This window comes from Pieris brassicae, chromosome 2, assembly GCF_905147105.1.
Source record: "Pieris brassicae chromosome 2, ilPieBrab1.1, whole genome shotgun sequence".
Taxonomy (NCBI): domain Eukaryota; kingdom Metazoa; phylum Arthropoda; class Insecta; order Lepidoptera; family Pieridae; genus Pieris; species Pieris brassicae.
Window position 1 is genome coordinate 8751215 of NC_059666.1, and position 14898 is coordinate 8766112.

General features: G+C 33.5%; 1 protein-coding gene across 1 annotated transcript in view; it reads right to left on the reverse strand.

The window, feature by feature from the left end:
• Window positions 1-14898, reverse strand: part of LOC123720265 — a 42505-nt gene that overhangs the window by 12181 nt on the left and 15426 nt on the right. Inside the window, exons 17-32 of the mRNA XM_045676805.1 lie at window positions 14174-14248; window positions 13249-13421; window positions 12441-12519; window positions 12213-12296; window positions 10960-11086; window positions 10356-10440; window positions 8939-9062; window positions 8442-8498; window positions 7894-7971; window positions 7118-7223; window positions 3312-3447; window positions 2803-2906; window positions 2217-2302; window positions 1780-1834; window positions 1037-1150; window positions 623-709 (exon numbers count right to left, since the gene is read on the reverse strand). Of these exons, the coding sequence (XP_045532761.1) occupies window positions 623-709; window positions 1037-1150; window positions 1780-1834; window positions 2217-2302; window positions 2803-2906; window positions 3312-3447; window positions 7118-7223; window positions 7894-7971; window positions 8442-8498; window positions 8939-9062; window positions 10356-10440; window positions 10960-11086; window positions 12213-12296; window positions 12441-12519; window positions 13249-13421; window positions 14174-14248 (1570 nt within the window). The remainder of the gene's footprint in view (window positions 1-622; window positions 710-1036; window positions 1151-1779; window positions 1835-2216; window positions 2303-2802; window positions 2907-3311; window positions 3448-7117; window positions 7224-7893; window positions 7972-8441; window positions 8499-8938; window positions 9063-10355; window positions 10441-10959; window positions 11087-12212; window positions 12297-12440; window positions 12520-13248; window positions 13422-14173; window positions 14249-14898) is intronic.

The window sequence follows — 14898 nt, forward strand, 5'->3', positions numbered from 1 at the left end:
AACCTAATGTAGTACATTGCATTCATTTATCATTTGTTTTTGTGAATTGGCGGAAAATTTAAAACTCTTGTTACACTTAAAAATGAACCTAACACGAGAAAATTTTCAGTCAATGATTTACAATTGGTTTAATAAGTTTAAGCGTGGACGTAGCAACCTCAATTGTAATCCGCGTGAGGGACGTCCTTTAACAGCATCTACTGAAGATAACATCAGTGCATACTTTAACCGACGACCAGAAACACCTTCGCATGGATTGGTATCACCAAATGTTAGATAAGTTCAAGGGTGGTGACTCAAATGCTGTATTTGACATTGACACAGGTGGTGTAAGCTGGATATATTACTACGAACCCGAAACCAAAAGACTATGGCAGGTGTCGAGATAATGAGTCATCCGCTATACAGTCCTGACCTGGCACCCTGCGACTTTCATTTATTCCCAAGTGCTATGGATAAAATTCGATGAATTCGGACCCCTAAGGAAGAATGGGTCCACTGCTTTTCACAGTGGTTCCATCGAATGGGACGATGTGTAGAGAGGAACGGAGATTACATCAAAAAACACTTTCATTTTCTAAACATTTTCAGTGTAACCTCGGTACAATTATTATAGTCTTACCTGTAATTTGAGATGGTCCTCCTATAAGCACGATATCTTCAGGTTCCTTTATTTTTATACTCCACCCAAAGTTGTCCATAGCATTCTCTGTAATTGATAAAAAATCAGTAAAAGAGTGCCCCTTAACCAATCCGAGAGCAGGCACTAGAGCATGCTAAAAGTCGGGACAGAATGCAAATTTCATAAGTTTTCAATTACAGATTAATTCAAAATGTATTATTCTTATTTTGTTTAATGGGTTAGTAGACAACCGAGAAATTTAAATTGAGTGCTTACCTCCGCGTATCGTCACTTAGGGGATTTGGGGTGTGTTGCCGGCCTTACGATAAGGCTCGAGACATAATTTTCCGCCGTTCTATTATTTTGGAGGTATTTTGAAACTTTTACCTTTATCATTAAAATGTATGCACCTACCTACTATCCCAGTTGCATTGCGCTGTCTGTCTTTAGCCGTCATTGGATTTAAGAATCTTAAAGAAGAATTATTACCTTCTATGCCACAAACACCATAATTAACAAACATCTTATCTGAAAATTACAGGACATCGCTTAAATTATTTATCATATAAAATATAGAATAAAGGATTATATAAATTATACTTCCGTCATTGTTACCATGATCATTTCGTAAATAAGCTTCGAAATTATCAATTTGGTTAAGGTAAGTGTTAGTGGCTTCAGCGTGCGACTCTCATCCCTGAAGTCGTAGGGTTGATAGGCTGAGCAATAATGAAATTTCTGTCTATGTGCGCAACGAGCATTTGCTCGAACGGTGAAGGAATACATCGTGAGGAACCCGGCTTGCCTTACACCAAAAAAGTGGACAGTGTGTTAGACACAGGAGGGTGATCACCTACTTGCCTTTTAGACTGACAAATGACGGTGAAACAGATTCAGAAATATGAGACCCAAACCTAAAAAGGTTGTAGCGCCATTGATTTATTTTTTATTTATTTGAAGTGTTACGTTATCAAATAAATTGTTTTAGCGTTTTGTTAATGGCATCAAAGTATCTTAGTTAATTAATATAACTCCTAGTAACTGTTTTGTTATGTTGACATTTTAAAAATATTTAAAATGATGAGCCAGGCAACCCTATCAAAGATCTTGGGTTTCAAGGTAGGTCTTTGAATTTTTTAATAAAAAAAACCACTAACCATATGCGTTCCGTTTTTTTATAGGTTCATCATCAGTGTAACGTGGAGCACAAGTCTATAATTAAAATAAAAGTAAAGGAATAAATGCACATGCCATATACACATTTATATACATTTCTGTTTTTGACGTTCATACGTGTACATTGTGTTATCTATATGAATAAATGATTTTGAATTTGACTCATTAAATTGATGCCTTACTACAAAATATTAGCTAAAAATCGCATCCGACACGATTTTACATCTAAATCAAGAAATTATTTTAAAATAACAAGTGTGGCAACGTAACAGACAGAGCCTATGTTCCCCGTTGTAGACTTATTAATCCCTAATTAAAAATAATAATTCACTAAAAAAATTAAATTGCGTAATTGACGGCTTTACTAAGCGACCTCATAAAAAGAAAATAACTTATGAGACAGAAGACTTATACTTACGACGAAGAAATCATCTGATGCAGCGACAGAGGTGCCGAGCCACCAGCTTTGCGCTCTTTTTTTATTTGTGTAAGCGAGTTTGGTTTCTAAAATATAAAGATACGCTAACATGTTTATATATGTGTAGAGATTTACAAAAATCAGGCCGAATATCTAGTAGATGGCGCCAGTATTCGCTTTTTTAATAGAACAGTGGCAAACGGGCAGGACGCTCATCTAGTGTGTGTGTGTTTAAAGCTAGAGTGTACTCCTCCCTCAAAGGCCGGCAATACCAACTAAAAATGGGTATCCATGGGATGCAATGGCTACCCTTTATGGGCCTCCCATAGGCTCGTTGCATTTCTATTATATAAAAACAAATAGTGGTGGAGCGACACTGCCTTTTAAAAGGCTCAGTTGTGGAACATCGTTTGTCAATGCTATAAAATTCAATTTTATATTTAAATATACCTTACACACGATTCATCCAACGAAAAGCTTTCAAAAAGCATTCAAAAGGCTAAATAGATATTTATATTAGTTCTCAATCTGAAAATTGATTATGAATCTACGTACGGATAGGTTTAGTCATGAAAAATATACTTACTCAATTCTTTAAAGGTAATTTTTTGAAACCCAGTCCTTTCCGATCCAAGTCCAATTGTGAATACTTGTCCTATAATATCTCCCTTTGGTGCGCCAGCTATCAGTCTAGAATTAACTTTGAAATATGAATAATTTTCATTGCTTTGTAAATAACAAATTTTGTAAAAGTTTAATTTGATATAATGAGTTTGAAAATTGAAATTTTAATGTGCTAAGTGAGGGTCTAGGGAAAAGATTTCGATTTCGATTAAGCGATCAGAAATAAACATCAGTGAAAAGGATCCTAGGTGATCAAATGCCGAAATATGCCGCATGTTGGTTATTTATTTTTATTTTATATCTCCTTTTGGATTTTCTTCACACATACTTTCCACTGCAGCAGAGGTGCTACTGTTATAACAGGACGTCAAAAATGTATTGAATTTTGATATACGGGAGTCAAAATTCGCGTTAAGTCTCCTACCATACTTAGTTAAAAAATATATAATGTGCATTCATTTGTTTGTCTACCGTTTTTTTGATGACTCGTACGAAATACTGTAACCAAATAATCCTTTTTTCGATACAGATATAGGTGCTTCAAAAGTCTTCATTGATGCTTCATGGAAGAAGCTGTCCACCATCCAAACTCGTATGAGCAATAAAACTGTGAACAATTAACAGTAAATTCGGCTAAACAAGATTTTCATTTTGACGAGGGAAAAAAAATAGTGATAATGTGTTACATTCTCCAAGCAAAAATAAATATAAATATGTATGTCAGCCGTCAGGCATAGCCCAGATATTAGATATGATTATATTAAAAAAATATTTTATGTGTAAAAAAAGAACTCATTTGTTTGGGTCGCATTGAAACGTGTTTTGAAAAATGGATAAAATTTAAGTTAGGGCGGTCATAAAATATCTCTGCTTGAAAAATTTGACTACGGTGTTGGAATAGCAAAACTTGAGACCAACATTAGGGGTTCATGCTCCTCCATAATCTAAGTTTTTTTCGAACAGGGGTAAATCTTTTGTAAAGTGATACCGCCGCCCATGAACGCTCTCTAAAGCTAATTTAGCCGACGTTCAGTTTCACGGTCATTCAGTTTCCTTCCAGGAAATGAAATGTTTTAATGGTTATTGCGACCAGACTCCAGTGTAGGCCGAGATCCAAGCATTAGTGATTCCATCACGACTGCCACATCAAGTTCACAGATAACTATTATTTGTTATGACGAGAGATTATTGATTCATAAAGTAGGCGTTAATAATAATTATTAACGCTATCTATTGTCAAAAAAAAACATAGGCTGTTTTTTCCGGTACGCCCTTGGGATGGTAATCATCGAATACCTTAATCATGGAGCTACTATTATGACTTTGTACGCAGGAAATAAAGTTCCGATATTCGATATCGAGAACAGGATTGCATTTAAATGGAATCCTAGGCTTAGATAAATATACAAAGTGTATAAACCTGAGAGACTACGTCGAAAAATAAAATAACTTTTAATCATTTTCATACTCATCACTTTTTGAGTGAAACACAATTTCCAAAAACAATCCTATAATTGTTTAAAAGCTTTGAGATGGAAATAAATTTTATTTTCAATAAACTATACAAAATGTATACGTTCATATAAGTATATAATTTTAATAAATTACTTACCCCAAAACATGTTAGATATAAATTAAAGAAATAATGTAACAAACACTACATCGGAATATGTCCTTCACATATTTAATGTTCGTTTCTATGATCATTTTCCTGGTTGAATCATTGTTTATAATTAGTTCACACTGTTATACTAAATCAAACGCCGTATAATAGTCACGTTTTAATTTTTTCGAATCTACAACTTATTGGAAATTATGTCCTTGACGGACCTTGCCTAGCTATGTAGGCCTTTGTGGGCTACCCTTGAACTTGAGACCGCGCGTCTCGGTTTGCAACAATAGATTTTTCTATTTTAATTTAATTTACATAAATAATAGTTAGGTAATTTTTGAATTTATCGCGTTCATACTGACATATGCGACTTCATTTCTTAATATTTAAGAGGTGAGATATATTGATGAAAGATTTGTAAGAAATACACAGGAGAGTGACTGCAGCAGATATACTTTTAACCTAATACTTGCAACGGTGGAAGTTCACTGAAGTAGTTAGAATGAGATAAGCCACGAGTTTTGATATAATATTTGGGGGCCAAATTTCCTTCCTCATATTTGTGATGTTAATTATTATTATTATTAAAGCTTTATTAATAAATTCATATAATAAGTGGTTAGTTTACATTCCTTAGTATTAGTATTAGTTATGTTAGTATACGTTTAAAAAAATTAAGTTACTTTTTTAGTGGTCTAGTTTTTGTATGGCCTCTTGTCTTTTGTCTTCCTATAAATCTCTTTCCAGTAGGTCCAGTCCATTATGTTATTTCTAGTATCCATCTTTTATCTCGCGCTCTGGCAATATGACCTGCCCATTTCCATTTAAGCCTTAGAGCATGTATAAGTGCATCTGTAAGTTTTGTTTTTTAACGAATATCAACATTTCTTATTTTGTTTATTCTTCTCAACTTTAAGATGCTTCTTTCCGTGGCATGCTGGCAAGACAGGATTTTTCTAGTTGATTTCTTACTGAAAACCCACGTTTGACTTCCGCATGTCAGACAATGTAGAATATTTGAATCCATTGTTATCTTCTTGTGTTGTAGACTTTAGTTTCCTTTCAGAATTTCCTGGTGTCCAGTACTTCTTCCAAGTCGCATTTATTCTTCTATCTATTTCTTTACTGCTGTTTTTGTCGAAAGATACTTGTTTTCCTAAATATACATAGTTGTCAACATATTCTATAGATTTACTGTTTACTCTGATTAGCTGGCACATACTATTGGATAAGATTCTTGTTTTTGTAGTGTTCCTGTATAGCCCGACTTTTCCTGACAAGTGTTTGGGAATATTTTAAATGCAGAAGTTGTCAAAATAGAATTGATTTAGTAAATTGTATACGTAACAACTTTAAGCTGTAAGTACATACCACATACTATTGTATTGACGTATAGGGTACTTGGTTGCTGGTCCTGCTCCATAGGACGATGACACACATTACACGCTGTTTGACTGTGTGTTAATGATTTCTTCTTTATGAAGAATATTTTAAAATATATAGTTACAATATTTGTGAATGTGATGTATATACATAGTATTTTTTTCACACTTTGTTACCTTATACAAACAAAAACAAAAACATACATATATAAAAACAGGTAACATAAGTAAGTAGGTAAACATTTATTTATCTGCTGCATTGTTTTTTATAACACCATGCGCCTATTTTATTTTAGTATAGTAATTTCTTTCGTCTTCACACTTTATTATCAAATCAGTAAACAAATTATTGTAAAACTTTTTTATAAGAGTAAGTATAGTATATCCATATGAAACTACCATTTGGAAGGGGCAACCAAATTTTGACTTTCATGTGTGCTTTTTATATAGGCCTAATTTATATAAATTACTTGACTTTGACAGCTGCGACATTCCTTCCAATATTCGCGTATCATTCATATATATAAACAACCCATATTAAAAACTATAGTACGCGATTAAATAATTTGTAGTAAATTAAATGTTACTATTAAGGTTAAGAATATTGTAAATTTGTGTAATAAAACAACCACTAAACATTTGTTTTACAATTCCATTTAATGTAAAATATCTTTTTATACTGTTATTGTTACTTAAAATTACGGCCAGAAGAAACACAAAACTTAACTATACGAAACAATACAAACTTTTATAATACTTATTATTAATTTAATTTCAATTTAAAATCATAAACGCGATTTCATTATTATATGGCAATGTGAGTGTCAATGCCCGCGCGCTTGTATGTTGCCTTATTATTGTACGCTTTTTTCTCGATTCTCCCTCGCTCGTTATACACAGAAGTAGTGGGCGCACTAAAATGTCTTAAAAACGCTTAGTTGAACGACGGACATCGATTCCCTCCTTCAGGCGTTTGACCTCGCCGCGACGGCCCAAGCCGAGGTTTGAGTCTCACAGGACGCCCTTGCGTTAGTCGCGGGAAATGCCCATTCAGGCCGAGCTACGCTCGCCAAAACAGCCCAAGCTGAGCTGTAAAGGCCCTTAAGGCCAACAGCAAGATTCTATTTAAAAAAAGCGGACATCGAAGTGATAGAGGTTAGTAATATCATATTCTGTCTCATATTTTACAACGTAATGCGATTTGTTTAAATTACTACATACAATTTTTGTGTCATGCTGGAATTAAAATTTCTACTAAAAAATATCTAATCTAATCTAATTACTGTTTCTTTCTTTTCCAATAAGAACCACTTCATCTCGTGATTCCGCTTCTGAACTTTGCAAATTCTGCACCACGTCCTCCGAACAGTCGATGACTTCTAGCTCCGTCTAATTATTATATCATTAATTTCTTAATAAATAATTAGTTATACAAAAATAACACAACAGATCATTAAGAGAATTTTGCCTTCAAGTATTTGAAGTGAAACTACTTTATCGGCGTTGGAAAAAAAATTACCGTCACATTTTTGTGTTACGCGTCACATTTTTCAGTTACGCGCCATCTTTTTCTTGTCCCTATCAAGGTTGATTCGAAGCCATTAATAACAAAAACATATAATAACGATATATTGATAGTAATTTCTAAATTCTATTACAATTAATGAAATTCTGTAATAACCTTGTATTGTATTGTATTATTTGCATTCATGTCTATGATAATAAAAGCTTTTTATTAAACTTTATCTAATTTTATTTTATTTAATCAATTTCTGTAAAGTTGCATATAGTAGATAGTTTTTTGAAAAATAAAGTAATAAAGAAGTTTCACTTCTTACGTGTGTACACGCACACATTTTTTAATATAAAAATTATCGTCAATTAACATAATATTGTTCTATTATCTACTGATATTATAAGCATAAACAATCAAAACTGAAATAAAAAATCTAAAATTAAACTTAAATTTAATTCCTTTATATGTCAATGTAGTTTTATTTCAATAAAAAAACTAAAGACAGTATTGTATCAATGATCTTTTTCTCTTAGTGATACTCACACAATCCTCATTATCTGACGGAAATGCTGACTCGCGTCTTTGATCTGATATTCCAGGTTCTGAGGGAGCAGGTCTTCTCTGTAACCAACGTATTTTGACGTTCATAAGTATACATTGTGTTACCTATTTTAAAAGATGTTTTTTGATTTTTGACCAAGATATTTTTAATTGGCTAAGGCTTTTACTCCTAAGATCATGTGTTCAAATCCTGGATGTGCATCATAGATTTTTTAGTCATTATCAGAATTTAACGCAATTTGTCGTATGTAAGACACAGATGGTTGATCACATACTTGTCTATAAAATAATCGAAGAAATAAATGCAATCTTCATTATTTATTTAGGATTGTAAATCATTTGAGGCGCATTATGTATCAACACTTTGTATCTCTTAAGTGTCTAGTGCATAACTAGGTGGCAACCACGGTCAACTTTAGTCTCACGCAAAATCAAAAGTCAAAGCTAATCTAAATACTAGTTAATTATAATTTTTTTTAATAAAATTTAGTATTTCTTGGAGTTAAAAGGATTATAGTGAGATGACTCACAATTGTACTCCTCAGTCGCTCTAGTTTCTTCTTTTCCTCTCTCTTGAAGAAACCCATCTATAATCAGTACAAAATATTCTTAAAAACATGTTACTTATTAATACAAATTGATTTAAATCATATTATTGACTCATTGTTTTTTTTTTTGTTTTTTCGTAATCATCTTTCTTTTAGTTATGTGATGATATTTTATTGTATGTATAGAGCAGTATTGTACAGTTTCGTGCGACTCTCATACCTAAGGTTATAGGTTCGACCCCAGCCGTGCACCTATGGAATTTTTCTATTTAATTTAATTTTCGATCGAACGGTGAAAGAAAACATCTTGAGGAAACCGCCATGCCATAGACCCAAAAAGTCGACAGTGTGTGACAGGCACACGAGACCTCCTACTTGCCTATTAAATTGACACATGATCATGAAACAGATACAGAAATCTGTTTTATAAGTACAAAACAGATTACTCTGATTACTTGATGGTATAATTTTGTACTGACCTTGTATAATCCATAAATCAACAGTGCTAAAATTATTGCTGCAGCGACGCACGCGGCGATTATTATTGAAGTTTGATTCTGAGCAAATGTTTTATCTTTACGGTATGATAGCGTTGTTGTCAATCTGAAAGAAGACATAGATCAGATAAAGAATATCCTGTTTTATTATTTACCCAGGAATAACAACATGTTTTCTTTAGATTTAATTATTATTATTACGCTCTTACCAAAATTCACGAAAGGTTTATAAACAGAATCTTCGTGGGAAGAACATAAAACAAAAGAAGCTAGACGAAACGTTGCGTTCAGTTTTCGTTGGGCAAACGGGCGTTAAGTTATGACGTGTTATGTCGTGTGTTCAACCGTTCAACTAAATGATGTTAACCAATGCAATCAAACAAATCACAGAAGCGTTTCGTTTACATTCACAGAGATTTATTGCAGTGTTCCATTATAGCATTAAACAATGTAATCTGGTCAACACAAAATTCACATAAATAGCATTAAAACAGTTCAAAAACCTTTCCTTAGAAAACTTTGCAAACGTATGAGGCTCGTTTGGACAATTTCATGTTAGATACTCTAAAACTCCGACGTGACTTTATTGGTCTTATTTATCTGCTACTTTTAATGGTCTAGTGAATAGGCTTTCTCGCTTGTACAACTTTAGTATTACTAAAATTTATGAAAATATAAATTTTACAACACTCTTCAAACTTTCCGTAATGTTGTTAATCATGAGGTTTAAGTTGCCATTTAATTTTATTTATTATTACTTATTCAGTTATTATTTTGTGGTTGCTTATTTTTTTCCCTTGCTAGCTTGCTTATGTTATAATATAATTGATGTGTATGTGTTTAAAATTTGTAATGTTATATTTAGTTGTATAACTTTATGCACACGTTGTTTTAGAACTTATAAATAAGTTTCAATACAATATTCAATTTCAATACTCATACTGACCTTGTTAAATATTCCTTTCTTTGTAATCCTGGAGATACTACATTTAAGTCTTCTACGACTAACTTATCTGCTACTTTTAATGTTCCAGTCTATCTCTCACTTATAACTGAAGTATCAACATTAATGAAAATATTGATATCTTCCTCCTTACCATAGTTTTGAGTATTACGCTCTTAACTATGTTTAAGTTTCTATTTAGTTTTTGTTTTTCATTGTATGCTAGTTTTTTCTTAAGTCTGACATTTTATGATTTAATAAAATTTATGTGTTTGTAAAATTTGTGACATCATATTTTATTGTATCTTTTAAGCATACATCTTGTTTTAGTAATTGCACGTGCAAGCCGCAGAATGAATTTTTTTAATGTAACAGAATTTTTCTAAATTTTCCGGAAAATATCTATCAGAATATACTGTACTTGTAGATGAAAAAAAATAAAATTATATTACTCACATCTTCTCTTTAGATTCCAATCGATTGCTTACTGTCAGTATCAGCGTTGTCATTGTTTTCAGTTTGTCAATGCTCAACTGTTTCACTGAAATCGTGTAATTAAAGTGAAAAAGTCCTTTGATACCAAGACTAAAATTTCTTATTTCATGGTTTTAATATAAAAATCACTTCAACTTTGGTGAAAAGACAGTGATCGGTCAAACATAAATTTTACTAGCTGCGTTTTACCGACATTTGAGCCTAGCGTGAGGCCAATAGCCATTCTCAATAAAAATACAATACATTCCTTACATTAGCGCGTTTAACTAAACTAACGAATAGGAGATAGCACATTTATAATTGCCTTGCCCGTATGGATGTTGTACCCCGGCTGAGGCCCAAAAAAAACGCCATTTCTACCTGCAGATCTTGCTGGTCGTGCGCTTGGGTCTGGACAGCTTTAAGTTCATTTTTAAATACCCTTTGCAATTTTGTTTTTAACAATATGTTTGAAGATCATTAATAATGGTTTAAAAAAAGTCCTAACGACTGTGTAATCTTCTGACACGATAGCTAGATTGGCCCTTGGATTAACCCATGACCTAACAAATATTGGGGTAAGTACCTGTGTAATTTTTTAATAACTGAGTCGTTGTCCCTATCTGTACGATTGTGTTCGGTTTTATATCTAAATTGCAGTGGTATGTGAAGTTCTCCGATAGAGAACATTCCTGGAAGTCTGATGAAAACACCTGTAATCACAATTATTTATGAATTTTCAGTTTTTCAGTAACAAACAATTAACTGCCGACACCTGCAACTTCTATGCCTTGTCTGTCTGGCCTTAAATGGTGTAGCATAAATCTGTATGATCTTTTCTCGAATCTACATTAAGTTAATAAATTAAGGCTAAGGACTCACGAAGCGGTTTCCACACGTGCCCGCCGCGGTGACGGAATGGAGTTCTACTTTCAAAACTCACGACACCGGAGATTTGTACGGCTACGTAGACGATGCGATACGTTTGCGATGATCGCAAACTTGGTGGTTGATTATCACAATACGGGCGGTTAAATGATCCGTTAAGTTCCAGACAGCCATGGTAACACACCAGAAACGAGGTGTTGCGTTATACTTACTTCACAGAATAATTACAAAGAGAAGGCCTAAAAGGTTCTGGGTGCATCCACTGATTGTGGAAAGAGATCGTTATATATTTTTGACAAATGTCTATTTTCACGTTGAGACAACATCTCTATTTATTGCTTTATCGGCGTCGTGTTTTTTTTCTTTTAGCACCTGCTTGAGAAGAATCTGAGGTGGTAGGTGTAGAAAAAGCTTCTGATGTTGATGCAAAAGTACTAGTGTTAGTAGTAGTTGTGGCACCGCTTGTTAAGGTTGAGGACGCGGATGCCGCCGCAGCTGCGGGACCGCGACCCTCGACCGGTACAAGGTGCAGCGGGACCCGCAAACAATAGCACACGCCGCGGGCGTTAAACGCGTCGTGAAATGTGCTTTAATTCTTTACATGTATCTGTTCTACAACAACTGCGGGCCCGCAACCACGGCGGTTGCGGGTGAAAACCGCTTCGTGAGTCCTTAGCCTTAGAGCGGACATTAGGCTAGCAAAATTCATGATTACACCCGCGCGTCTTACTCCGGCCGCTCTAGTGACTAGTAAAACGTATGCCCAAAGTTAGCGTGAGATGAGACGGACGATAAAGTGTTTCTAAAAACTTAAGTAAACTCCAAATCCTTTTTATTTAAAAAGCCCTACTTGACACCTAATGATAACATTTACCTGCAAAATGAAGCTGCAAGTAAAGGCTGACTTTGAATTATAGATAAAATTATGTGTAAATTGAATTCATACATTACCTTAAAATGTTCTATGAAGCTGTGGCCGGTAGCTACAAGTTCGGCCTTTACGCCTTTCCATAAGACTGATCTCTCATTGGTAACCTATAAACGATCATAATATTTCTGACATAATAGATTTAGAGTTGTGACTAATGGCAAGTGACGTGACTTAGCGCTAAGTGTGACTCCTGTTAAAAATGACAATGGTATACACAGTCAAATCTCTAAAGCCTATGTAGTACTTACCTTAAACAATGCATGGATATTAATTGTCGTGTTCTCATTGTTCAGCTTACTCTCTGTTATAATTTCATCGCGAGTCGATCTAGAACGAATAGATTTTTAAATTAAAAATCTGCATCTACCGACTCGCACATGACATTACTGTTAATGTATGATCACATTCTTTGTCAACCAGTATCTCGCCTTCCAGGCCATATATATACTATTTTTGATGTATGGTTATTATTGGAATGTGTTTTGTTTTTAAAATTCCCCTAAATCGTAGCATTAAGATTTAGGCGCTTAGATTTTTGAAGTGAAACTTCTGTATCGGCGTTGTAAAACAAAATACCGTCAGATTTTTCGGTTCACATTTTTTCCGTTACGCGCCATCGTTTTCTTGTCCCTACCACGGCTGATTCAAAGAGATTCGAAGCCATTAATAACACAAATATACAATAACCATAACCATGATAGTAATAATTTATTACAATTACTGAAATTCTGTAATAGTCTTAGTAGTAATAAGGTAAAATGAAACAATTGTATTCTCTACCTGTGTCTATGATGATCTAACCAATTTCTGTAAAGTTGTATATAGTAGATCATTTTTCGAAAAATAAGGTCATAAAGAAGTTTCACTTCTTACGTGTGTACACTAGTACACTCAGACATTTTTATTGCTTGTGAGTGACAAGGCGGCCTATTGTATTCCTAATAATTTATGTTTCTTGGTTTTTGTAGTTTCAATAAAAAAAATTGACAAATAAAAAACTAAAAAAATTTGCTAAGGGCGACATTAAGGACTTTTTGTATGATTGGATTTACTTACCCACTTACAACAATATCGTTCGAATTCAATATATAAGGTATAACTTTTGTTTTCGGCTCATATTCGGATTTAACCCTTGACATTGGTGAGTCGTTGTATAAAATGACCTCCACCACCAGTTTCTCGTCCGTACTCGTTGTTCTTTTCATATTCAGTGTTATTTTGATGAGTATCTGGTAAAATAGTCACCACTTTTACCGTATTGCTAAATCATAGAGTGTAAAATATGTGTGTGAATAATACGCACACACACACATTGACACACTTAAACACTCGTGCATACTTAAGGTCTTACATGACTAGTGTTTGATTAGATTTAACTACCTTTTCTTTGCCATTTTTGTTTTAAACATGCAACATGTACCACGGCAATACAGCCAATCCAGGGGGTACAACACAGGGGCTCCCTAGTATGTCGTGGGTGACTAGATTACAATTATTACAGGGGCTCCCTAGGTACTAGCGTTACATTAATTTTGGCACAGCAATATGTATTTTATTATTGTTTATATTCATTCTGTCATGAATTTAAACAATAATAAAAGACGAAATATGATATCAGTCAATAAAAAAAGGGAAATTAAATTAAAAAGACATTATAGTAATTGTACCCGCTGATTATTGGTGTCTCTACAACGCTCTAGGTTACCCATAGACAAACATAGAGTTATTTAATTATAATAGGTTTTTCAAGGTTGAGGTAGGTTTAAAACAATTATTGTGATTCCCTTTCTGGCCTTTTTTCTGTTTGTGTTGTATTGAAATTAATAGTATAAAAAAATTTATAACTACGGTAACAAAATAAATATAGCCGTTATTGATATATAAACTCTAATCAATAAAAGTTCTCAATGTCCTGTTGCATAACAGTTACTATTGTTTACTCATGGAAATTTGAAGATCTAGTATATAAGAAATGTCTCACCAGTTCATGTCTCTCGATCTTTAAATTACACCTGTACCAGGAATCCTCGGGTTGATCACATTCGAGTAAGGCGACCTGCAATATTAATTAATTAAGTCTGCGATTGTAACTGTTTCTCTGATTAGTCTTTTTTTATCCTAAACATTATCATCTATTGCCAATTCATGTCGTAATTTTTTGTTTAAGACGTGTCATTACTATGTTTGCCTGCACCGTAAGGGCAATAATTGCGCAAAATTACCTTTGGTGTTTACCGTTTTTTGAACACATTACCTCAGGGATATTCATAATCTACGTTAGACATAAAAACCTTCACAGATTGGTCAAATCGATGACGACGCTTTGCTTATCCTATTACAGACTTGGAGTTTAATTTCATCGTAGCCTATTTTTGAATGATATATAATGTGTATTTGTGTGAATTAATAATGATAATTAACACATAAAAAACTTGACGTTTGTTTACGTGTTTACAAGCATGGTAAGTCGAAGGGACTGATCCGACGCCATCTTGTCTATGTGTTTGAAGCCAAAACTTAACAGAAAAAAAATAGTTTCTATCGTCACAAATAAATAATCTAAAATGGTATTAAGGTCTTGTAAAATAGGCCTTATACATATAACATTTTTGTGAGACTCATGCATCAAATGATTTTATGGACTAACAATTTACTTTCTGTCCCGTTATCCTCAAATAATGAGACGAGATAATGAATGAGACAGGC